Below are 24,146 nucleotides of genomic sequence, written 5' to 3' on the forward strand. Positions count from 1 at the left end.
CGGCCATCTGAGAGTCTCAGCACGTTAAGTCACTCATAACACAGAACAGGTTCCCCAACTTACTGTAAATTACCCCTCCTGCCCCCTCCTGTCCACCACACCTTCTTTGGGAAGAATCTAGAGGCTGTTGGGAGAGAGGCAGAGTGAGTAGCAAGTTCTCAGGGGTGAAGAGGACTGTGAACAGTAGAAACGGAAAGCTGGTTCTTTCGTTCTGGTTTCCTGTTTGTCCTTGTTTTTTGCACATGGACTTTAGATTGTATGTTAGAAAGCTGGAAATGGAAATCTCCAGTGCAGCACTGATTTCACCAAAGTGTGTACTGTTATCCAGAGGGCGCCCACAAACACATGTCCGGGAACAGATATAAAAATAATGAGCCAATGTCTACTCACAGGGAGAGCAAGGGATCTCGGGTTTTCCGGGAAGTCCTGGAGAGAAGGGAGAGAAAGGCAGCGCTGGCGTTCCGGGGATACCCGGCTCTCCAGGCCCCAAAGGATTGCCAGGGACTGTCGGCTATCCAGGTAGGTCAGCCAGGCCTCCTCCCGAACTTGGGTTTGAGGATGACAGACAAAGATCCAAACTGATGGCCTTCCGGTGTCTTATTTTTCACATCAGGAAGCCCTGGACTGCCCGGAGAAAAAGGTGACAAAGGCCTCCCAGGATCAGATGGAATTCCTGGCATCAAAGGAGAAGCAGGTAGAGACCACTTTTTAGAACGCGGATGAGGGCCTGTGGACACGAAGCCAGGGCCATCGAGGCTGAGAGTTTCCCTCAAGGTGGCGAGTCATGGACCTCAAAATGTCCCCAGGGGGCCCAGCCCTCCACATCTCAGATGAAACCACCACATCTGGGGGCTTCCATGGTCTTTTGGAGGCCTAGCCACCAGTTAGGAGCTAGAACCAAAGTTGCTGAGCTGGCTGTGTAGCTAGCTCCAGTAGGTTCCAGAAGTAGGTTGTGTGTTGTTGTGGGAGCTTGATGTATGTTCCTTGGGGGCCCAGGGGTGCTGGGGGTAGCAGCTCCCTGAGGGAATGTCAGGAAGGAGCATCTTGCATGCAGAGCAGGTGCCGTGAGAGTGTCTCTGCCTGACTAATGTGGCTTTTCTCTCCAAGGTCTTCCTGGGCAGCCTGGCCCCACAGGCCCAGCCGGCCAGAAAGGGGAGCCCGGCAGTGATGGAATCCCAGGGTCAGTGGGAGAGAAGGGTGAACCAGGTATGCCCAGCTCCTGCTCCCTTGCAGGACGAGATGCTCCTCTAGGGTCCACATTGCTCAGACTCTCAGTCCATGCCTAGTGACTGGGGCTGGGTACAAAGTGACATCTGCCCCATGTGTCCTAATGGCTGTTTGAACACTGATGTGGACAAGGGGAGAGGCTGGGGTCAGAAGATGGGTGGGGGCGTTCAATAATGCCTCCAGCACTTGGGGGCACCTGCCCTGAATTCCCAGTAGCGTGTGAGAGAGACACACAGAAAGAGCCCAGGCTGTTCCTCTTCTGCTGGCCTTTCCCCATTCGAGAAAGGGTCCTGGGAACATTTCTCATTCCCCAAATCTGCCCCTGTCACCTTGGGGGCTACAAGCTCCGATGGTGAGAATCATGTACGTGGTAGACTCCGTGTGTAGCAGCGGGGTGACACAATCTGAGATCCATGACCCCGCATTAAGGAAAGGAGCGTCCGGGAGATTGCAGTCAGGGTCCACCGCTTTCTGAAGTTCATCGTTTGCTTCTGTACACCTTAGGTTTATATTGCATACATTCCTTTTCTTATAAAACCAGTTCATTAAATGCCCCACATGTCCTTTCCCCATGTCATCTTCCCACAAGCCCGTTGCTCACATGAGTGGGCTTTCCAGTGTCTACTGCCCCCAAATGCCTCTGGCTCCCCCGCCTCCCTTGAGAAAGGCTGTTGGTTGGATGGTCATCTGAGAAAAGCCAATTTGTGAGTCTCTAGACAGTTGTAGAAAATACGCACTTATTTGTAAGATTGTCTCTACTAATCCCATCATGGTTCTGTGCTGACAGTTAAGAGAAGTGCTGAATGATCCAGGGCATCTTAGAACAGCCATGGGATGGGATTGTCCTAGGAAGTATGATGAGCTGATTACGTGTATCCTACAAAGAGCACGTGGTATTGCAGAGTTGAGACAGTGTTTTGTGCTGTACTTGCAGATCACCTGCTTTTTTTTTTTAACCCTTCTCTTTCAGGGCTGCCCGGAAGAGGATTCCCAGGGTTTCCAGGGGCCAAAGGAGAGAAAGGTAAGGTCTGCGAGACACATTCGTCCTTTCCCACTAACAGCTGATGCACATGGCACCAGCAGAGCAAGTGTAGTGGGTGCGAGGAAGCAGTGGGCGGGGGTGACAGATGTTGGCTCTGGGATGGTCTCCTTTGTGCCTGCTCCTGGCCCCTGACTAACCACTGTCCAGTGCATTGTCTTCAATTCATTGTCTTCTGAAAAAGCAAGACAAGAATCACAAGGAGGGGCCCTGTGGCCGGTTTTGGCATTGATTCTGTTTCATTGAAATAATTCTAGAATTTTGGTATTTAATAATTAGCAACTTTGGAGTAATACGTTAGAAACTACACATGCAGGGATTTTTTTCCCCTATAACTTCTTACTTTAAAAACTTTGAAGCAGTTCATTACTGTGTTTCTATCATTGGCATACAATAAACTACACGTATGTAGAGGGTGCCATTTGGGAAGTCTTTGGTGAATATGCACACGTGTGAGAGTGTCACCACAATCAAGAAGGTCAACACATCCATCACCCCACAAGCTTCCTAGACTGCTTTGCCATCCTGTCTTGCTCTTGCTGCCCACCACTGCCATCCCCAACCACCTTTTGGTCTGTCTCCTGGCACCGTAGATTAGCTTGCATTTTGTAGATTTTATATCAGCAGAATCCTCTGTATTTCACTCTGTTTAGCTTGCCTTTTCCCCCACAGCATAATTAGTTTGAGATTCATGGGTGTGGCGGCTTGTGCCAGTCATTCCCTCCTGTTTCTTGCCAAGCAGCTCTCCATGCTGTGGCTGTACTGTAGCTTCTTTATTCATTCACCTGTAGGGGAAGAAGCCCTTAGGTTAGCAGTGTGGTTGCTTGCAGACTCCTCTAAGCTTATAGTCCAGTGGCTTTGCGGCTAAACACTTCCTCTAAAAAGTGTAAAGAGGGCACCTGGGTGGCTCAGCGGTTGAGAGTCTGCCTTCCGATCAGGTAGTGACCCTGGAGTCCTGGGATCGAGTCCTGCATCGGGCTCTCTGTTCAGCGGGGAATCTGCTTCTCCCTTTCCCTCTGCCTGCCGCTCCCCCTGCTCATGCTCTCTCTCTCTCAAATAATAAAATCTTTTTTAAAGAAGTATAAAGAATGACGGCTGGGAAGATCCTAGATAGACTGTGGTCAGGGTCTAGCATGTCACTTAGGCATGGGAGAGGGCACGCAGCTCTAGTTGTCCACCTCCTGCCCCTGTCCCCACACCACCCTGATGCCTCCCGGAAGCTGCTCCCTCCTTGTCCCTGTGCCATGGTTCCTCTTTTCCCCTGCCTTTTGCCACCTTCTCAAATTGTTGTTGTTGTTGTTTAGGCTCAAAGGGTGATGTGGGATTCCCGGGACAGGCCGGGAGTCCAGGCATTCCCGGATCCAAAGGAGAGCCAGGATTCCTGGGCCCCCCGGGGCCGCAAGGACAGCCAGGCTTGCCTGGAGCCCCAGGCCACGCTGTGGAGGGACCCAAGGGAGACCGAGGCCCGCAGGGTCAACCCGGCCTACCAGGTAAGGGTGTCTGACGGGGTCAGAGCCAGGTCCAGCGCAAGGCACAGATGTGACAAATGGAAACCCTTAAATCCTCAACGGAGTTTTTAACCTAGATTTTTGCAGCGTTGACTGCAGCTAGAAACTGCTTCTGATATTCGGGGACCCCTGTTGTTTGGCCTCCACTGGGTCACTGCTCCCCAGCGTCCTTCCTGTCAAGGGATTTGGTAGATATGACAGGTGATCAGAGGAAGATGAGCCGTTACAGGGAACGACAGGAGCACAGATGCCACCGTGATGGCTTTCCACCCGGTGGGCATCCTGGTACATCTCACTCCCCATCTGATGGTGGGACTGGGTGCTGAGGTTGGGATATCCACATCAGAATCTCTGCCTGTCGATAGGAGGATCCCTTCTAGGACCTGTGGGATTTTTGTGGGGCTCACATGGCTTGTACGGGGTGGTTGCCCCTGGTGGCGGCAGGTAGGTGGAGGTGAAGACACCTGTACATTAGATCACCCTCTAACCTCACATGTGTGACTTTTTGTCTCCCGTTAGGGCTTCCGGGACCTGTGGGACCTCCAGGGCTCCCTGGGCTTGATGGACTCAAAGGTGACAAAGGAAACCCAGGGTGGCCGGGGGCTCCCGGAGCTCCAGGGCCCAAGGGAGAGCCAGGATTCCAGGGCCTGCCTGTGAGTCGTCCGTGTGTCGGTCTTGTGTGTGAATAGGGTCACAGCACAACTCATGTATGTGCATATGTGTGTGTACATGGGTGTGACACTCTTAAATCCTCTTCGGAGGGGCTCCTGCTTGTTGCTGGTCTTGGGCCATCTTTCCTGACATCGTAGCCTGCGAGCACAACACTTTTTCTGGTCTGGTTTTATAAGAACCGTTACAGGGGATGTTACAATACTGGGGATTGCAGCTCAGTGCCTGGGTGAGGAAATCTGTTGGCACCCCTGATCCAAACAGCAAGCCTCAGTAAGAGAAGTACACTCAGTATTTTAGTGTTGTTAGTGGCTCTGTGTGTGTGTGTGTGTGTGTGTGCACGCACATATCTGTATTTGTGCATGTTTTCATTGTGATGCTTTTTAAAATAAGGTAAAGCAAAGAAACATACAGGTGAGAAACAGCACAACTTAGTATATATACTGAGAGAGGAGCGAGAGGAGGAAGTATTTTTGAAATAGCCAGAAAATGAGATAATATGTGTAAAATACACGAATGATGCCACATCCATAAAGAAACATAATCCTCCTCTGGCTGTTTTCTTCTCTCCATATTTGAAATCACTTTTCAGGGGACCCCTGGGTGGCTCAGTGGTTTAGCGCCTGCCTTCAGCCCAGGGTGTGATCCTGGAGACCCAGGATCGAGTCCCACATCGGGCTCCCTGCATGGAGCCTGCTTCTCCCTCTACCTGGGTCTCTGCCTCTCTCTCTGTGTCTGTCATGAATAAATAAAATCTTTTTTAAAAATTAAATAAAATCACTTTTCAGATAAGATAGCAAGATAATGCTAAAGAAAGTGCATTATGCCTGAGTGTTTGGAGGAAAGTTTCCAGAAGGTAGTTTGGTGCTGAAAGATTGGTATGTCGCAGTAACACATGTTCAGGGGGTCCCAGATCTGATCACGGCGCCTGCCGTGCTGTGGGCTGGGGACGGCAGATGTGCTGTGTGGAGTTTACCATGTAGATGGACAAGGAGTGGGGCAAAGTGAATGAGGCAAGGTGTTAGGACTTCCAGCTTCCTAGTGTAAACGCACATGGAGATTTTGTCATCCTTCATGTCACTCAAGAAAGCACAAGGCACCATTTGTTCACCAGACTACTTTGCAGAACGCCGAAGGCCTGCCCCAGCCTCCCTACCACCAGAGTACTGAGAGACTTGCCATTTCCTGAGCAGTTCCTGCCTGACATTCTCTCTGCTTGTCTAGGGGATTGGAGGCTCTCCAGGCATCACTGGCTCGAAGGGGGATATGGGACCTCCTGGAGTTCCAGGATTTCAAGGTAAGACAGTAGTGGAGGTGCTGCTTAGAGGCATAACCTAACCACTGGCCCTCTCATGCTGATAGGCCGGCCTGATTATGGTGCAAATTGGTGTTCTCTCTGGGTTGAAATGCTATTTCATGCTGCGGCACCCTGATTTTATCACCCAGTGAATGGCTGTGTAAAGAAGCTCTGATCTTCTTATTAGGAATCAGTGAGGGCAGCCCGGCGGTTTAGCGCTGCCTTCAGCCCAGGGTGTGATCCTAGAGACCCGGGATCGAGTCCCACGTCAGGCTCCCTGCAGGGAGCCAGCTTCCCCCTCTGCCTGTGTCTCTGCCTCTCTCTCTCTCTCTCTCTCTCTGTGTGTGTGTCTCTCCTGAATAAATAAATAAAATCTTAAAAAAAAAAAAGAATCAGTGGATAATTTGCATCTCAGTCATTTGTGTATCAATGAGAAATCATGGATTTGGGGCACTCATTAATTAACATATTCAGCGCATTGATTGGGTGCCTCCCAGCCTCCAGGCACTCTGGGTTTCACTGCTGAACCGGATACATATGAGTGATGGGTGAATAAGACAAGTTCTCAGCCTGCAGGTGTCTTGGGGTCTATTTGGGAACACGTGGGAACTGGATTGTTCTGTCCAAAAACAGATTCACATACCCCGGCCCCGACTGTAATCATTGTATGTTTTGTTGCATGTTTGGAAAAATGTGACTTCTAGGTTCTAGAAAGAAGGGTTTCATTATGACCAGAAGTAATGTTCTTTTCTTCCCTGAGAACTAACCAGAGCTATTTTCACTGTGTGTGTTTGTTTGTGTGTATACATGGGCACACAGGTACCAGGTATGCGTGTATGTGGACATACTTGTGATGGGTATGTGTGCCTACATGCATGTGCGTGCCCGTGCCCACATATAGTTGGGAATTCTGTGCTGACAACATTCTTCTTTCCTCCAGGTCAGAAAGGTCTCCCTGGCCTGCAGGGAGCCAAGGGCGATCAAGGTGACCAGGGCTTCCCTGGAAGTAAAGGTAGGAGCTCTTGCTGTGAGGGTGGGGCCTTCCCGATGGTTTGAGCTCATGGCATTAGGGTGTTTGGTTTTACAGATGTGAAAGGCTTGTGTTTTACTAGGAAACAGTTGATTAAAAATTCTTTAGTAGCTTGTCAGGACTGCTGTGTTTGGCTAATCTGGTCGACATTCTCACCAGTGACATGTCTTGAAAGTCACGCTCATTAGATCTAGGAGGTAGATCCAGTGGAGGGAGCAGGACAGACTCAGGATTCACAGCACAGGCTCGGGAGCCCGACCCCCTGGCTGTTGTGGGGAGAAGCTCAGTCTGGCATGGATGGGCCGAGTGGGGGCTGGGCAGCAAGTAGCTGTACACAGAGAAGACTCTTCCTTGGCTTCTCCACCATCGTGACATCCGACGGCTCCCACACTCCAAGGAGGTCTCCGGTGGAAAGAGTTTAAGTACAGCAGGCATCCCATTCTAGTTTCTGCCTGGCCGACTGTATTTCTAGGGCTGTGTCTAATTTTCAGAATCACGTTTCAAGAGACTCAGTGAGCAGTGTGATGTCAGGAACAAAAGACATGGGAAAGATGTGTGTGGAGGGCAGGAGAGGATGGGGAATGTTTGTCTTAAAGAGGCAGGACTGGGGCAGACACAGAGCCTTTGCAGACTCTGGCTGCTACTCATCTCGCAAGAGCTGTCATGCAGAAGGATTAAGTTTATGTGTCATTGGAGTGGTTGTAACGTACGTAAGGCAGATTTCAGAGAAGTGGAAGAAGCCTTCTGATCTCACAACATCGCAGCCTTCTGGGTCCCAGGTAGGATCCCAGGAGGAACAGAGCTTCACCGGCTGTGTCTGTACAGCTGAGGGCTGCATGGCCGTTGTTGGGGATTCCAAAACCCAGCGGCCAGTTTATCCTAAAGGCCCCCATGTCAGTCAGTTCCAGGCCCGAGATTCAGGATTTTATGTGAAATAACAGAAGTGTGCAGATACGTGTATGTCTTACGAGGATCTGTGACTTGTGTTTTTGATACTGATCGGATTCTGAGAAACCTTGTGTTTGGATTGGGTTTCATGTGGGGCGTTTCTCCTGTGAATGTTGGCAATAGTGATCACTGGCACCTTTGATTTCCACAGGCCTTCCTGGTCCCCCGGGTCCCCCAGGGCCCTATGACATCGTCAAAGGCGAGCCAGGGCTTCCTGGTCCGGAGGGTCCTGCAGGTCTGAAGGGGCTCCCGGGACCTCCAGGCCCCAAAGGACAGCAAGGTAAGACTAGCCGAACTGTGAAGGGGAGGTGTGGGGGCTGGGGGACCCGCAGGCTCTCCTCCGCATGTGTGTGTCTCATAAGGGTCTCCGGGTAGGGACTGTACAGACACATATTGGAATAGGACTTCCTTGTTTTCCTTCAGTGGATATCAGAACCTAATGAAGTTTTTGAGGGAACTAAAGAGGCCAAAACAAAGTTCAGGAGAAGCTGGAGGAATGTGTGGTTCAGCACCTCTGTGCTCACTCAGGAAACCTGGGCTGCAGGCAGAGAGGCTGCTTTTTCCAGCAAGAAGATCAGGGTTGGGGGAGACAAGGGTCTAGAACTGTGAGAACGGACCCTGACAGCGGCCTAGGAGTCCCAGCCAGCTGACAGCGAGTGGCTCGTGCTTGTGCCCCGCGTCCCCGACACCTGACCCAGAACATCCTGCCTAGTTAGGCCGAACACTTCCTACTACAGGAGCCAGAGGGTGGGTGGAAGATAAAGGGGAAGGAAAGCTCTCCAGCTGAGAGGGGGCAGCCATGAAAATCTAACTTTAAACCACCTGCAAGTAAAGGATGCACCTGAAAACAAACATCTATGCAAGCGGGTATACCCATTGCATGGGAATTACTTGAGACACAGATATGTGGCCTGGGGGAGATGCTCAAGAACACAAAGATGTGTCACAGCCTTAACCTCTCCCCCATGAAACCACCTCTTCCCAAACTGTGCACCACATAGTAGCAGCGAGCAGCCAGAGGACTTCAGATTGGATGGTGGAGCTCATGGCCGGAGGACGCCAATTGGGCTGAGGCCCTGGGTGGTGTAGACACGGCTTTGCGGGAGGGGCCCCTGGCTGCCGGGGAGAGTGCTCTCAGTGCTGCTCACGGCCGCCTGTGGGGGTTGGGGGAGGCTAAGGACACATTCCAGAAGGGAAGGGAAAGATGTAGCCTGCTGCCTTCCAGCACCGGGTCTCGAGTTCCTTTCCCTTTCCTACAGGTGTGACGGGATCCGTGGGCTTACCTGGACCACCAGGTATTCCTGGTTTTGACGGTGCCCCTGGCCAGAAAGGAGAGACTGGACCCTTCGGCCCCCCTGGTAGGTTCACTGTGGCCCCCCGCCCCAGCCACCCTCCACCCCTCCTAAGGTTAGAAGCAGGGAAGCTCAGGTGTGCACAGATCTGCACAATGGAATTGGAAACGTTACTTGACAGGTTTCTAAACAAGTTTGTTGTTTGTTTGTTTTTCAAGAGGAAATAAGGTCTTACAGAGGAGCTAAAGGGTTGTCATCCTTTTTTCTGTGTGGAGAGATAGATGTCGATCCACCAGCACGGGGGTTTCCCAGATGTTGTTGAAAGAAGGCCAGCAGGGATGCCTGCAGTTTCCTTAGGGGGGAGCAGGCTGTAGCTACAGAAACTCCATCTGGGCAATAGACAAGTGGAAATAGATGGTAATGTCAGTGCTGACCACGAGGCCACTGTCCTGCACAGGACACAGTGGATCTGCTTCCCGAGGAAGCCAACACTCAGCTACCCCATCGTGACTGGGATGCTGCAAGCTGAGGGCATTGGCCAGTGGGGCCAGGGGTCCAGCCCAGCAAAAGGTCCTTGAGCAGCTCTGCAGGGAGCTTAGGGACCCAGGGGACAGAAGGACACAGTGCCAGCCCCAGGCCCTTACTGCCCTATTCCCATGTGCATTGCTGGGCTGCCGTGGGAGGGAAGCCAGCTTAAAAGGAAGGAGGTTTTGCTCTGATAATTTCTGTGATCCTTCTTCAGAGGAGCCCCAAAATGTTGTCTAAGTGACATGCATTGGGTCCTGGCATTTATTTTACTTACTCCTGTGTTCCTTTTCACATGTTACTCTTACCCATTGGACTCCATTTTCTGAGCATCTGCTTTGCACCCAGCACTGTCTATAGAACATCTCGGGTGGTCTGTAGAAAGGAGAAACTGGGGCAGCATGGAGGTGGTTGTACTTAGGACTCCTTGAAGCCTCTCAGGGGTGCCTGCTCGTAGCCAGAGAAGCTCATTGCTCTCTCTCTTCCAGGTCCAAGAGGGTTTCCAGGCCCGCCAGGCCCTGATGGGTTGCCAGGATCCATGGGTCCCCCGGGCACCCCATCTGTGGACCATGGCTTCCTCGTGACTAGGCACAGTCAAACAACAGACGACCCACAGTGTCCACCTGGGACCAAAATTCTTTACCACGGGTACTCCTTGCTCTACGTGCAAGGCAACGAACGGGCCCATGGCCAGGACTTGGGTGAGAATGGTGGGGACAAGGGTGTTCATCTGACGTAGAGTCATGGCATGCCCAGGTGTCCTGTGCTTCAGGGCATCACAAAGATGCAGTTAGTGGCATGGGGCCTGATTCTGTTTCCCTCCTTCCATACAAAACAAACCACCAGTTCAGCAGCTACCACGTTACAAAGGGAAGCCAAGCAAATGTAATAAAGGCTGAGTCTTTGAACCTTTTAAATTAATGCAGCTTTCCATTTCTTCTTCAGATTATCATGTAGGTCAAGATTTCTGGAGCACATACTTCACATTTAGTGTTGAGAGTCTTAAAATAGGGTAGCTTTGCTGGTGCCCATTCTAAAAAATGTGCATGTTCCCCCGCCCAGAACTGCTCTGCACACCCCAAGCCCCATCCCTCTTGTTCGTTTCACTCAGAAGGCTGCCCATTGGCTGTCACTTCTCTAGTCCCCTCTGGACACCCTTCCCCAAGTTAGGTTTAATGACACACACACCTCTGACTTCTATGGAGTTCCGAAACAAGCAGCCCAGTAAAGAGAACCTACATTTTTGGCAAAACTGTTGTCGAAGGCATCATCGAGGTTGTTACTGTCCATCGAACAAGGAGCCACCTGTTAAATTTCTTTTGGAATTCCGGTTTATAAAAAGATTTCTCTCCTTTAATTAAAATATCGTACATAATACTTTAATCTAATGCTCATTTACAATCACCTTAGTCTGTGTGTGTATTTACTTCCTCCTGTTTACAATTTAAAACACTGTCATTTCCATTGTGATGGTTACGTTGCACGTAGTTGGACTGATGATAAAGCCAGCCCTTGATGCTGTCTCTCCCCATGGCTCTAGGCACGGCGGGGAGCTGTCTGCGAAAGTTCAGTACGATGCCCTTCCTTTTCTGCAACATCAACAACGTGTGTAACTTCGCCTCCCGAAACGACTACTCCTACTGGCTATCCACGCCGGAGCCCATGCCCATGTCCATGGCGCCCATCGCCGGGGACAACATCAGGCCATTTATTAGCAGGTGAGTCCGAGTGGCTTTAGGATTGGAGAAGGAAAACCACTCGTACACTAGGCAGAGATTGTTTCTGGTTTTTTAAAAATTTTCCCCCAAAAGCGTTCGACCCACTGCCGTTCAGTGTATTGATTGTGAAATCAGATCTATAACACAAGTCAGCCATAAAAGCATCTGATATAAGAGTTAGCTCTCCTCTTCAAAATGATGTTGTGCTGCCTTGGAGAGGCGATGCCCAGCTTTGGGGGAGAATTCCTGTTCCGTGCAAGGCAAAGGGGTGGCCACCTTTCCTCCCTCGAAGTGATGCCCCTGGAGTCCTCGGCAGCCACAGAAACAGCACTCTCAACTTTGTCTTGTTAAATAATTGTCTCTTTAAGGAGCCTTTTCAGGTTTTTTTCTTCTGAATTGCCCCAACCCCGTAAAATCAAAAAAATTTTTTTTGTTATTTTTAATTGTGGTAAAAGAGACACCATGTGAAATTAATGCACAGTTCAGTGGCATTAACCATTTCTTAATGCACAGTTCAGTGGTATTCAGTGCAGGAACTCCAATATGGGTGTGAGGTGTCTATGTAATACCACAGACACACTGTGTATCTGTCGTTTATACCCAGGAAGATCATACAGCTTCATTGTATACGTACAGATGTGTACGTATTAAGGTTCTTTCAGATCCTTCCACCCCACCAGCTTTTGCTCCCTTAGGGTGAATTCCCACTGACAATTTATTTGTTTGACTGAGCAGCTTCCCAGTTACGTGCTTTCCACACTAATTAATGTCTGGAGTAGGTTTTCGGGTGTCCCAGAGTCTGCCTGGTAGGAAATAAGGTGGGAAATGGAAGTTATTATGACTGAGAAGTACATGATCATCCTATTTTTGCTTCATCCCTTCTAATTAAAAGCTGATTCCTTAGCTCTAAGCAGAAGTCATAGAAAAGTGGCAAAGGTTTGACTCCATCTGACTAAGAAGCTATTCTCTAGTTTTATTTTGTAACAAATTAAGATAATAAAGGATGAGCAGAGTGACTAGGCAAGATAGTTTTGCCCCAGGACAGTGAGAGTAAGGACTAACCTTATTATTAGCCTTTCTACATTCCCTCTAAAGAACCAAGCAGCTTTTGACCAGGAAGAAAGATATGCCAAGGTCCTGTGTTCAGAGGAAGAGTGAGCAGGAAGTGTGCTGGAGCCGGTCCTGGGAGCCCCGAGGCCAGTTTGGGTCTTGGCGGAGGACAGGCCCTTCTGGCTCCTCTGGCTTTGCAAGGGCATGTGGGGGCAACAGGTCCTGGCAGATGACGATCTGGGGGAGCTGGACCACAGGCGAGGACCCGGGGGCAGAAGGGCCGAAGATGCCCTACGAGATTAGGAAAACCATAGGTTTTTGAAGGACTTACATTAAAATATCTCCTGATAGCTTTCTTTGATTTTTCTTTTGAGCTGTAAGAAAGCTCCCTTTATGGGTCTTAAAATGGGAAAAATGGTTCACTACACTTTTGAGTGGCACCTTTCAAAACGGACGGTTGTGCACATGTGCCACTGAGTGTCTGTGACTTGCTCTGCTGAGACCGTCCTCGTGCAGAACCTTGCCGCCTGCACCAGGAGGAAAACTAACCACCTTTGTGTTTTTATTTAGCTTGCCTTGGATCACAGGTAGAAAACGATTATTCATGTTTGTTTGTTATTTACCTCCTTGATAAAACTGACCTCTGACCTTGATTTGGTTGAGGGAGGGGCTGTGGCGTGCGTTTGCAGTATTCCCAAGTCACGTCCACGAGAAGCGCGTGTCTGAGATTTGCTGTTCCCTGCGGACCCCTTACTGACTCTCAGGAAGACCCCCACCCGGAAGCATGAACTTCGTAAATGTCAGCATCATGCATTTCAGCTTCTTACACCTGTTAGGGAACCCACAGCAGCTCAGTGCGGGGGGACGTTACCAGTCATGCCCTCGAGCCGCTGCCCCCGAAGCCCACCCTGTCTCTCTTTCCCTTTGTTTTTTTTTTTTAATAATAAATTTATTTTTTATTGGTGTTCAATTTGCCAACATACAGAATAACACCCAGTGCTCATCCCCGTCAAGTGCCCCCCTCAGTGCCCGCCACCCAGTCACCCCCACCCTCCGCCCTCCTCCCCTTCCATCACCCCTAGTTCGTTTCCCAGAGTTAGGAGAAGAAATGGGTAGGAAATATCAGAAAGGGAGACAGAACATGGAAGACTCTCCTTCCCTTTGGAATGGTGCTGCCCACTTCTGGTCTCTGAGCCCGTGGTTTCCATGGTTACTGTCACTGAGAGGTTGCCCGAGGTCTCAGGACTTTGGGCTTACTTTGGGGGGAGCTCCTAAAGCTCTTTTAGAAAGAGTTAATAACACAAAATCCTTTCGTGTTAAGCAGAAAAGCTGGCAACTTCTCTCCTTTTGTCCTGAGAACAGAACAGACATTTCTGGCTCCCCGCACACATGAGTCATCGCGAGCCGCTGATTGTTTAATTGTCCTGGTGGCACGGCCTCTGCCGGGAGAGCAAGGGAGCTGCGCTCTAGCCCTGGCTCTCACACGCCCCTCTGTGGCCTCAGCCTTTTCAGGAATAACACGGGGGAATGGACCGTCTGAATTTCAAGGCACCCTCCAGCTCTTCCTGTTGTGACTCTGTTCTCTTGTCCATTTGCCCGGATGGTGCCAGGATCCCCTCCTCGATGAGCCGCCCAGCCCAGAGAGAGCTTGACACCAAGCTCGGTCCGCCACACTCTATTTCTGGCTTCTGTGTCTGGCAGACAGATGGTAGCAGATGTATAAGGCCAATTTCAGTAACTGTTGTTTAACTGAGCCTTTTAATTCATCTGCACTTGTGCGAATAAAATAGAAAATTGCGTGCACACACGCACACACACACATCCATGGAAAATCGAATGACTAATTTAGGCCTCTACCCCCTCTCCATCCATTTTCATGCAAATGTTCCAGCATAACTAGGTGTAATTATTAACACCATTTATAGTCATTTATCAGCATTGCTAACACTCTGTTAGTTTTGTGACTTGAATGTAATTACGTGACTACGGGTGTTTTAACTTTTTTTTTCTCTCACAAAACGTTATCTTGCCCCCGAAGAGTTTCCTAACCTGGGCAGGTCTGAGTCAGGAGAGCCTGTGTTGCTTTACTTTTGGGTTCCTGGGTGCCGTGCCAGTGGCCAGGTGTCAGCCAGTCGAGCTCAGAAGCACCTGTCCAGGAGCAGGTTCCAGGGGAGGCGCTCCAGCTGCAGTGTCCCAGCCCGGGGCAGGGTCTCCCCGCTGCTCTGCTGGCTGTGAGGCTGGAAGGAGTCCGAAGCTCCCGGGGCTCCCAGATCCAGGATGCCTGGATCCAGCCTCAGATGCAGGATTTGTCAGTGACTCTGTCACCGTGGACTTCTGCTGAAGGTGATTCTCAGCTGACTTCTGGAAGTGGTAGCACTTGAGTTTCACCAACTCTTGTGTCTGAAGTGTTCATTGTGCTTGCCGAAATCCATGCTCACTTTTGAAAAATTGAAGAACACTGGAATGTGCAAAGGAGAAAATACAAGTCCGCGGCCCCCAGTCCTTTTGGGAGATGGCCACTTTACAGCCTGGCCTTCAGATGTCCCCCATCCCACAAACCAGGTGGTTAAACACCTGTTGGGTGTGGATGTTCTAGCAACAGGAGGGGCTTGTAAAACCAGTGAGGGCTCCACACTGCAGAGTCTGAGCTTTGGCACGTTTGCCATGTCATCAGCATGAAGCTGGATCAGAGAGTATGAGCCAAGAGGCTGGGTGAGAGCACAGGGAAGAGACTTCGTCCTGCGTCGTCCCCGCAGTCCCCGCGGCCGTGCTCAGGCTCTGTGCTCTGTGCCTTCCAGGTGCGCGGTGTGTGAGGCGCCAGCCATGGTGATGGCTGTGCACAGCCAGACCATTCAGATCCCGCAGTGCCCTAGCGGCTGGTCCTCCCTCTGGATCGGCTACTCCTTCGTGATGGTGAGCATTTTGGGAAACCCCCTCCTTCCCAGCAAAGCCGCCCACTAATAACCCCGCCTCCTCCCTCTGCAGCCCTATCCTCAGTCCTCAGGCTTGGCTAGTCCAGTCCAGAGCCTCCCCTGTGGCCTGGCCTGCCCTGCTGCGGACAGCAGGCATCCCAGCGCCTGGCCAGAGCTGTCTCCTGCCTCTTGAGTGGCTACTCTAGGACCAGGTGGTGGAGACACCACAATGAGTGTCTCCCCAGGAGGAAAGGAGACAGTACACAGCCTGCACACGCCTGAAGCAGAAGCAGTGGAGTGCGAGGGGCATTGGGGGAGGGGGGGCAAACCTTTCAAGCAGGGGGATACTGCTTCCCTGTCATTGGGCTGGCCTGATCACCAGTCCCTGATGTACCACCCCTGAAACACCAGTCTGACTTTATTGCACCATTTAAAGTAGTGGTTGCATGTACAAAAGCTCTGAACCCATAAGGTCAGCTTGTAGCAGACCCCCTTCCCACCCCCCCTCCCCCGGCCATACATGGCCCCTGAGGCTCCTTTTGCCTCTCCACAAGCCCCACCAAAATAGTGGTGTTTGAGAAAACCAGTTCTCTATCCTTTCCCAGCCATTGAGGGCCTGTGAGGAAGTGCAGGGGCTCTGGCCTGGGTGCTTTGCCTTGAAACCGGAACCGTGGTCAGACCCAGAATGTTGTAGCATCCTTCAGTCCTCAGGTGGGAATGGAGGGTGTTAGCTTAGTCCTCAGAGCTTTGTGGCTCTGAAATGTTCTTGTCTGAAACAACAGTCATGGCGGGTTTGGGGATGTCTTATCTCATTTTGGGTCGTTCATCTGACAGGCCTGGTTTCAGAGCACAGGTCGCTCCTGCTCGAACCCATTAGACACAAGTGCTTTTTAACAGTTACAATAGCTGTTACTCTTTTCTTTCTCTTATTTAAATTTTCTCTTTTCAAAGAAGAGCAGGAGATGATTGTTCTGTACCTTAGAAAAGGACACTTAGCATCTAATGCAGCAAATACAGGGTTTTAATTATTCTGTATACCTTTGATTAGAAAGTGTGCTTTCACATGTATTGGTTCCAAAAATCGTTTACACATTTTGGCTCTTTCTTCCGTCCCAGGTTAGAGGAGGTTTCAGTGTTTCAAACCTAATAAATAGTGAGGACAGCATTTCTTTAAATCCTAATGAACCTGGGCTGGCTGCGTCCTGTTAGGGGAGGAGCAGCGGTGGAGTCCTGGCTCTGGGTTACGGTGTTCCGCGCAGGAACCGCCTGTGGGCAGAGGGCAGTGTGGGCACGGGTGTGTTTTACGATGACCCGTGCGAGGCTTCCCTGCGGTTGGGGATGGGGGGCACCCTGGCTCCTCCCCGGGCGTCGTGAGGCCCCGTGTGGCTGGCAGGCAGGGGCCTGACTCCCGGCTCACGGCCACCCCACAGCACACCAGCGCCGGCGCCGAAGGTTCTGGCCAAGCCCTTGCGTCTCCTGGGTCTTGCCTGGAAGAGTTTCGAAGTGCGCCATTCATCGAGTGCCACGGCCGTGGGACCTGCAACTACTACGCCAATGCTTACAGCTTCTGGCTCGCCACTATCGAGAGAAGCGAGATGTTCAAGTAAGTCGGGGCCCCTGTGCAGCTTCAGGACACATGTCCCCTCTCCTACGGAGCCTTAAAGAGGGTTGTCAACCAGTAATTAGGAATGCGCCTTCCACCAGCAGCAGAGAGTATTCGCTTCTGTTCTGCGCACAGGAGCCCAGATGCACATCTAGGGCAGAGCCTAGGTGACAGATTCCCTTCTTTCATTGGCGAGAGGGTTGTGAATCCATTGCAGGGGGATTCACCACAGTGTAGCTGGAGCCCTTGGCCTCTTCAAACAGAGCGTTTAAAAATACGCTTTTACCAGTGAGTGAGCAAGGAAAGAGCCACGTTTGCTCCCCTGGCAGCTGTCATGCTGACTCTAGTGTGTGTGTTGGCCGAGCTCTGGGGGATGTAAGCAGACTGTTTGGTAGACTCATGCTAATAAAAACTAATTTCAGCCCAAGCGCTCTGAATGCGACAGGGGAGACTTTCCCTTTCTTTCCCATTACGGTTGCACTTTGCCGCAGAGACAATGGCCCTGAGGGCTGCTGAGCTTGCTGAAGGCAGAGCGGAGCCCAGCGCCCACCGTGGGGGTGGATGGAGCACCCACACACCTCCTGTCCGTGCAGCCCTGCTGGGGCAGGTGCAGGGACCCTGAAATAAGGACTGCTGCCCCCTGGAAACACTCCTCTCTGTCTGCCTTTTCAGAGAGAATGTTGTGGAACTCTTCTGTGAGCCTGACTCTTCCTAAGTTAGGTCATAAAAGGCAAAGCAAGAGTGTCTCTACTTGTAATATTTTAAGCACCAAAAAAGTACCAGGTGCCTAGTCAGTAGCTCACACGAGACTTTTCAGGCAACTGGAAGGTCGACCTCAACTCTCGGGATAGCGCTTAGACATCAGCTACCTAATTGAGCACTTGGCGGGTGTATCAGGTCCTGGGGCTTCTGTTATAGGGTTCATAATGGGTTGTTGTTGTTTTTTGGTTTTATTTTTTTTTGGAATCAGCAGCCTGGCACAATGAACTAAAGATTAGATGAGATCCCAATAATTTAAATAATTAATTTGGGAGCAATAAGATTTTCACAGAAGTTGCAAATAAGCAGCCTTAATTTTAGGACAAGTTACTTTTATTAAATGGCTGCTTTAATTTTATTAGAATCAGACTTCAGCTCTCTCACAGTCAAATTCAGGTAGATCAAGGGTAGTATCCCTAGGATCAAGGGAGCATTTGGGACACTAAACGTCTTTCCCTCTGGCCTCCAGTCAGATTACCTGCATAGAATCCAGCAAAAGCTTATATAAGTATTTGAAGGTCTAGTTAATTATTCCAGATTCATTGCTCATCACACCATTCAGCCAGTATTTCATGAGCACTTAGTCTGTGTGTGAAGGGTCACAGAGGAGAGTAGCTTCTTCCCCCGGAGGAGTTTATGATGTGGTTGAGGAGAGAGGATGGAGGGGGAAGTCACAGCCCAAGGAGGCAGGGGCACAGTGGGAGTGGCTCAGAGTGGCTCAGACTTTGGATGGAGCAGATGTGGGGTGGCTGTATCTGTGCCCTCCCTGGCATGCACATCGGCTGCCTCCAGCCTCACGGTCTGGATGGGGTAGGGTGGGGCAGAGGGCACACGTGATTGTTGATCACTGTGAGGGCAGGTGACACCCAGCATGCTGTCTGCTGCTCGTCACCGGCTTGCCCCCCGACCCCAGCCCCTGGGAGATCTCTGGGAGATGGGGGGGCCCAGGAACTCCCCTGCCTTGCTGAGCTGTGGGGGTGACGGCTGGTTTCTGCCCTGTAGGAAGCCCACGCCATCCACCTTGAAGGCAGGAGAGCTACGCACACACGTCAGTCGCTGCCAAGTCTGTATGAGAAGAACGTAATGAAACCCGGCCCTCAGCTAACGATCAACATGGTGCTACTCCCTCCTCTTCCCCTTCTTTTTTTTAACAGCAACGAACCCTAGAAATATATCCTGTGTACCTCACTGTCCAGTATGAAAACCGTAAAGTGCCTTATAGGAATTTGCGTAACTAACATACCCTGCTTCGGTGGCCTCTACTTGCTGAAGGAGAAACAAAGACCATGATAAGCTGTCATAGTGACATACCAAATGGCACTTTTGATGAAATAAAAGTGTAAGTCTGTTCTACAATCCGGTGCGCTGATGTGTAAAGTGAGAACTCCATCAGAAAACCAAAGGGTGCTAGGAGGTGTGCGGGGCCTTCCATTCTGTGCGGATGCCCGTTTTCACTCTTGTATTATAACAGGTGCATTTTCAACTCCCAGTCGGGATGTTTGTTTGTGTCACTGTCGAGCTGGGTCTGTACAAACAGCGGTCATGTAACAGCAGTGTTTCGGACCTGCCCACGGCACGGCGGGCTCAGCGGCTGTATCTTCCAACCCCCAAATATAAATTTAGGTCTTTCTGCTCTGTGTGGTACTATGCAGCTGCTTTTGCAGAAATCACGAATTTCCTGTGGAATAAAGATGGTCCAAAAGTAGGCAGAAATTAAATATATATATATTTTAGTAATTTATATAGATGTCAGCAATTAGGCAGGTCAAGTTTTCGTTTCATTTCCACTGTTAAAATAAAGCTTACATAGTTTCTTCCTTGAAAAGACTGTGTTGTCCTTTCACATAGATTTTTAAACACACGGGTGTTGAATGGAAACATCTGTTCTTACTGTTCACCTCCAAACCAAAACTCGTGTATCGCCAAAGCCAAACCCGGGTTCATGAGCGTGTCTATTACCATGAAACATGTATTTTGAGCTTTTTGTTTTTATACTGTATTAAATATCTTCAGGGTTTTAAACACTAATCACAACTGAATGACTTGACTTCAAAAACCAGCAACCGTAAAAGGCCTTCGTTTTATTCGTATTCCTCATTCTGCAGCCTGATGTGGAAAACAGCTCTGTAGAATCTTAGTGTCAGTATCCCAGTGGAAGCTCCTTTGAGGGGCTTCCTCATTTTGGCAAGCGCTGTGCAAACGTCAGCAGGGAACGGATGGATTGACCACTATGCCTGAAATGACATTTCACCAAAAGTCTCCAAAACGTTTCTAAGACTACTAAGGCCTTTTATGTAATTTCCTTAAATGTGTATTTCTTAAAAATTCAAATTTGTAATAAAATTATTTGTATAAAAATTAAGCTTTTATTAATTTGTTGCCAGTATTGCCACAGAAACATTAAAAGTCACTGCACAGGCCTATGATAAATTGGTAAGCCGTGCCTACCTTAGATTATATATATTTTGCAGTTCTTCCAAATGACAGCCAGACTGGTCATAATTTACAGAAACTACTGCAAAAAAGAATGATTGGTCTTCTTCTTCTGCCCTTCTTCCCTCCCTCCCCTCTGTCCATCCAGGCAACCATCATCCATTGTCCATCCATCATGCATCCATCCATCACCCATGCATCCATTGTATGTAGACCAAGGATTTGCCACTTTTCAAATCCTGGTTGGATATAAGATAATTAGAGATGAACGACATAGATAAACAGAGGTGAACAACATATATATCCAGCTATATTCAAAGCATATTCAGGGGCACCTGGGTGGCTCAGTTGGTTAAGTGTCTACCTTCAGCTCAGGTCATGATTCCAGGGTCCTGGAATGGGGCCCCGCATTGGAGGTCCCTGCTCAGCGGGGAGCCTTTTTCTCCCTCTACCTCTGCACCTCCCCCCCAACTCATATTCTCTCTCTCTCTCTCAAATAAATAAATATAATATTATGAATGAATAAATAAATAAATAAATCAAAGCAGACTCAATGGGGTGTTGGAAGTTAGAACCGAGATGATGGCTATGGGATGGATAGGTGTTAGGTGGAGCATTGGATTCCAAGTATTACGTGGCAGATTATTTTTCTCTGGTGCTGAAGTTTCAGTTTACACTTGATCAAGACATTATCCCTGGGGAATGAGTGTGACCCTGCGTATTGAGGAAAAAGATCTAAATATTGCAATGTTCTTGGTTATCACACCTGACAGAGCTGTAGTGGAATGGAGTGGGACAGTGGATGAACATGACCTCACGTGCTTGATCAGGAAACCTCACTTAAGGTCTAGTTTTGGTCACTCCCACCCATCTGTGATGAAACAGGAAAAGGGTTCATTTGCTTTCGTTAATATATAGGAGGGGACAGGAGAGAACACTGAATCATCAGGCTTGGCTCCTACTGTGAAGTCACAGATACGGAGCACCTCCATATGGAAGCCATTTGGGAGCATTTTGTTTCTATGTATAAAACTAATTTATTATAAGTTATTAGTTACTAGATACAGGTTGGTGTACCTAGGAAAGCGCAAAGAAGGTGATGACACCTTGAATCCCAACCTTTAGATCCTGTGCATTTTATATCTGTAATTCCGAGAGCAGGTTTTATGTTTAATTTTTTTTAATTCTCCTACAGTAAAATTGACTTATGTTGATGGACACTACTATGAATTGTAACATGTATAGGTTCATGTAAGCATAATCAGAATCTGTTCACACTGAAATGCCCCCCTCGAGCTCTTGCCCTGTGGAAGCCTGACCACCGAACTCCATCACTATGACTTGTCTCTTCAAGAACGGAATAACAGAGTGTGTAACCTTTGAGACCATCCTCCATTCAATTTGATGCATTTGACAGTCCTCCAAAAATATTGTGGCATCTGTGGTTTATTCCCTTTTATTGCTGAGTGAGATTTTTTGTTTTTTGTTTTTTTAGATTTTATTTGAGAAAGAAAGAGCATGAGTCAAAGGGGAGGGGCAGAGGGAGAGGGAGAAGCAGCCCCCCCCTCCCGAGGAGGGAGCCTAACGGTGGGGTTCGATCCCAGGACCCTGAGATCATGACCTTAGCCAAAGGTAGATACTTGACTGAGCCACCCAGGTGCCCCACTGAGTGGAATTATATAAATGTGCCGCGCATTGTCTATTTACCTGTCAAAGGACATTTGGGCTCTTTCCAGTTTTTGGTGATTATGAATGTTTATTCATGTTCAGGTTTTCATGTGAACATAAGTCTTTATTTCTTCAGGGTAAATACTCAGGACTAGGATTGCCAGGTCACAGGGTAATTGTATGTTTGACAGTATGTAAACTGCCAGACTGTTTTCCAGAGGGGCTGTACCATTTATATTTACTCCAGCAATGTACGAGAGCTCCAATTGCACCACATTCTTCCCGATGTTTGGGATTGTCAGTATTTTTTTGCTAGTCATTGTAACATGTAGTGGCATTTATCCATGCTTTCAATTTGCATTTCCCAAATGGCCAAGGATGTTGACGATCTCCATGAATTTTTTTGGCCATCAATACTTCCTCTTCTTTGAAGTATCTATGAAGCTTTGCTCATTTAAAAAATTGTTTCTCTTCCTACTGTTGAGTTTTGAAAATTCTTTGATATTCTGCTTACAAGTCCTCTGCTAGATCAGTGATTTGCAGATTCATTCTCTTAACAGTATCTTTCACAGAGTAAGAGTTTTTCATTTTGGTGGTGTCCAGTTTATCAATATCTTTTCTGCGGGACATGCTTTTGGTATTATGTTTAAGAACTTTTTGATTACCCCTCGGTCACTAAGATTTTCTCCTGTTTTCTTCTAAAAGCTTTATGGTTTTACTGAGTATATTTAGATCTGTGATCCATTTTCAAATGTCTTTAATTGATGAAATTCACGTAACTTAAAACTCACCACCAGTCAACAATTCAATGGCAGTTAGTACATTTACAATGGGAATTTACTACATCCATTTCCCAAACTGGGTGTATTTTCATCATCTCAAATCCAGAGCCCATTCAGCAATGATTCCCAACCCCTGTCAATCCCCAGTCTGTTTTTTGATTATGGATTTTCCTACTCTGGGCAATTCAGTGTGTGACTGCTGTGTCCGACTTCTTTCCCCTGGCCTAATGTTTCTGATGTTCGTCCACACCGTAGTACGTGGCAGTACTTCATTCATCTTTATGGCTGAAAAATTTCCATTGGATGGATATACACAGTTTACCCATTCATCCAGTGCTGGGTGTGGACTGTTGGGACCTTCTGGCTATTGTGAATAGTGCTGCTCTGAACGTGTGTGCATGTGTATTAAATCCTTGTTCTCAGATCTTTGGAGTATGTATTGAGGAGTGGAATTGGCGAATCCTATGGTTACTCTATGTTTAACTTTTTGAGGAGACTTCAGATTATTTCCGCAGAAGCTGGACAATTTATTCTCCACCCCCACCAACAATATGCCACAGCTCCAGTTTTTTGCATCCTCACCAACCCTTACTATTTTCTGGTGTTTGGTTATAACCCTACTCCTGGGTGTGAGGTGGTTCTCACTGTGGTTTTGATTCGCATTTCCCTAATCCTTAATCATATTGAGCATCTTTTCATGTGCTTATTGGCCACGTATTTATCTTCTTTGAAGAGTTTCAGGTTCCGTGTCCACTGGAAAAAAAAAATTTTTCGTAAGCGTTCTTTATTCTGTATACTACACCCTTCTCACAGACATGATTTGCAAATATATTCTTCGATCCTGTGGGTTGTATTTTTACTTTCTTGATAATGTCCTTTGATGCACAAAATTTTGCAATTTTGATTAAGTACAATTTATCTATTTTTCTTTTGTCGCTCATGCTTCTATCAAAGAATGAATTGCCAAATCCAAGGCTGTGAACATTTACCTGTATGTTCTTCTGTGTTTTATGATTTTAGCTCTTATATTAGGTCATTGGTCCACTTTGAGTTGATTTTTGTATATGGCATGAGATTGGGGACCAACTTCACTCTTTTGCTTGTGTATATCCTGTTGTCTTACACCATTTATTAAAGAAATGATATTTTTCCCATTGGATAGTCTTGACACTTTGCCAAAAATCAGCTGGCCATAGATACATGTGTTCTATGATCCATTTTGACTAGTTTTTTAAGTGAATGTAAGTTTTAGATTAAGGTTTATTATTTTGTGTACAGGTATCCAATTGTTTAGTTATTGAAAATGGCTACCACTTCTTCACTTAATTGATTTTACATCTTTGTCAAAACTAATGGCCAATGCTCTGTGTGGGTCTATTTCTTGGACTCTAGTTTGTTTCATTAATCTCTGTGACGCCCTTCACCAAGGCAGTGATTGATTAAGCTTTAATTGATTAAATTTAGCTTTAAAGTAAAGCTTGATTAATTTAGTTTTAAAGTAAGTCTTTACATTGGTTGGTGTGATTCCTCTACTTTGTGCTTCCTTTTCAAAATTGTATTAGCAATTCTAATTTCTTTGCTTTCCTATATACATTTGAGATTTGGCTATGGAAAAATCCTTCTGGGAATTTGATCGGAATTTTATTAAATCTATTCATCAGAATTGTCAATTTGACTGAATCTTAC

The 24,146-nt window shown here is 48.2% G+C and overlaps 1 protein-coding gene across 2 annotated transcripts in view; it reads left to right on the plus strand.

Annotated features, from left to right (window-relative positions):
* COL4A1 (collagen type IV alpha 1 chain) overlaps window positions 1-19,939 on the plus strand; it is a 141,599-nt gene extending 121,660 nt beyond the window's left edge. For both annotated transcript variants that reach the window (XM_077854967.1, XM_077854966.1), the window contains exons 38-52: window positions 393-519; window positions 614-694; window positions 1,108-1,206; window positions 2,198-2,248; window positions 3,571-3,756; window positions 4,294-4,427; window positions 5,668-5,740; window positions 6,681-6,752; window positions 7,870-7,998; window positions 8,978-9,076; window positions 10,024-10,236; window positions 11,076-11,253; window positions 15,102-15,216; window positions 16,646-16,818; window positions 18,580-19,939. In XM_077854967.1, coding sequence (XP_077711093.1) covers window positions 393-519; window positions 614-694; window positions 1,108-1,206; window positions 2,198-2,248; window positions 3,571-3,756; window positions 4,294-4,427; window positions 5,668-5,740; window positions 6,681-6,752; window positions 7,870-7,998; window positions 8,978-9,076; window positions 10,024-10,236; window positions 11,076-11,253; window positions 15,102-15,216; window positions 16,646-16,818; window positions 18,580-18,661 — 1,812 coding nt within the window. In that variant the 3' untranslated portion in view covers window positions 18,662-19,939. The remainder of the gene's footprint in view (window positions 1-392; window positions 520-613; window positions 695-1,107; window positions 1,207-2,197; window positions 2,249-3,570; window positions 3,757-4,293; window positions 4,428-5,667; window positions 5,741-6,680; window positions 6,753-7,869; window positions 7,999-8,977; window positions 9,077-10,023; window positions 10,237-11,075; window positions 11,254-15,101; window positions 15,217-16,645; window positions 16,819-18,579) is intronic.
* The last annotated feature ends 4,207 nt before the right edge of the window (window positions 19,940-24,146 follow it).

The sequence above is a fragment of the Canis aureus genome, chromosome 17, assembly GCF_053574225.1.
Source record: "Canis aureus isolate CA01 chromosome 17, VMU_Caureus_v.1.0, whole genome shotgun sequence".
Lineage (NCBI taxonomy): Eukaryota > Metazoa > Chordata > Mammalia > Carnivora > Canidae > Canis > Canis aureus.